The 1,586-nt window shown below is 61.8% G+C and overlaps 1 protein-coding gene across 1 annotated transcript; it reads left to right on the top strand.

Annotated features, from left to right (window-relative positions):
* Positions 1 to 212: 212 nt before the first annotated feature.
* On the top strand, positions 213 to 1,535 carry LOC104508947 (probable G-protein coupled receptor; the record flags this gene model as incomplete). The annotated part of the gene is given in 2 exon segments (XM_010150721.1): positions 213 to 1,306; positions 1,309 to 1,535. Coding segments are annotated over 2 exon segments (1,321 nt in total), but the record flags the coding sequence as incomplete, so codon positions are not given.
* Between the last annotated feature and the right edge of the window lie 51 nt (positions 1,536 to 1,586).

Raw genomic sequence — 1,586 nt, forward strand, 5'->3', positions numbered from 1 at the left:
TGGCATGGGTGCCCGCAGGTCCCACCAGTGCCACCCCTGCCAGGCTGGGGACAGGTCAGGCGCCAGCCCTGAGCTAGGCAGGGCGCCGTGACCTCGCTGGGCACCTCTCCCTGCTCCAGCATTTTGGGGAGGTCAGGTCGTCTCCAGGTTCCTCTGAGACTCTTCCTCATTTCAATCCTTCTCCTTCATGCCCTGCTCCCCACCCCCGGCAGGCACGGAGAAGACAGTGGCCATGGTCGCGGGGGGGTTTCCCGCTACGGGACGCAGAAGAGGAGCCCTTCCTGCCCAGGCACCGGAGCTGCTGGCGTAGCCCCTGGGGCCGGGATGGTGAGCCACAAGGGGCTGAACGCCACGGACAGCCTGGAGTCCCTCTCCGTCCCCAAGCAGTTTGTCGCCCTGGAGGTGGTGGGTCTCCTCTGCATGGTCCTGCTGACCCTCACCGCCCTGGTAGCCAACGCCGTGGTGATGTTCGTCATTCTCAAAACCCCCCTTCTCAGGAAGTTCATCTTCGTCTGCCACCTCTGCGTGGTCGACCTCCTCTCTGCCATTTTCCTCATGCCCCTGGGGATCATCTCCAGCTCCTCCTGCTTCAGCAGGGTGATCTACAGCATTGCCGAGTGCCAGGCCTTGATATTCCTCAACGTCTGCTTCATCAGTGCCTCCATCCTCACCGTCTCCATCATCAGCGTGGAGCGCTACTACTACATCGTCCACCCCATGAGGTACGAGGTCAAGATGACCATCAGGCTGGCAGTGGCCGGAGTAATCTTCATTTGGGTCAAGTCTGTTCTCATCACCATCTTGGCACTGGTGGGCTGGCCTCAGGGCAACGGTGCCACCAGCGCCAGCCGCTGCACGGTCTACTGGAGCCCCGGGGCCCACAAGAAGGTTTTTGTCATCCTCTTCAGCATCGCCTGCTTTGTCCTGCCCACCATCATCATCTTTGCCGTCTACTGCAGCATCTACCGCGTGGCCCGTATGGCAACCCTACAGCAGGTGCCTGTGCCAGCACAGGCAACTGTGCCAAGACACCGGGCCGACTCCGTTGCCAGCCAAGTGACCATCATCACCACCCGGAACCTGCCACTGCCCAGGCTGACGCCGGAGCGCTTTTTGGGCAGCAACAAGGCCATCCTCACCTTGGTTCTCATTGTGGGACAGTTCTTGTGCTGCTGGCTGCCCTTCTTTGCATTCCATTTGCACTCCTCTGTCGCTGCTGGCGCGGCGGATGGCGGGCACGGGGAGATGGTGGTCACCTGGATCGCCTACTCCTCCTTCGCCATCAATCCCTTCTTCTACGGGCTGCTAGTCTCTTCCGGCTCCGGCGCAGCTGTTTCAACCGGCCTTTAGGCCAGGAGCTCTGCCTTTCCATCTCGGAGGCTTCTGTCCAGGAAAACTTCCTGCAGTTCCTGCAGAGAGCGACTTGCACGCTGGAGACCCATGCCAGCTGCATCAGCCCCAGCCCCAGGAACAGGCTGGACCAGACCAGGATGGACTTCCCCATCCCGGGTCAGGTTCCTGAAGAGAGCAGCTGAAGGGATGGGGACCTGGGCCCACCGTGCCGGGCGGGAGGGTGGGCGGGAGAC

Source organism: Eurypyga helias, unplaced genomic scaffold, assembly GCF_000690775.1.
Source record: "Eurypyga helias isolate BGI_N326 unplaced genomic scaffold, ASM69077v1 scaffold32014, whole genome shotgun sequence".
NCBI lineage: Eukaryota > Metazoa > Chordata > Aves > Eurypygiformes > Eurypygidae > Eurypyga > Eurypyga helias.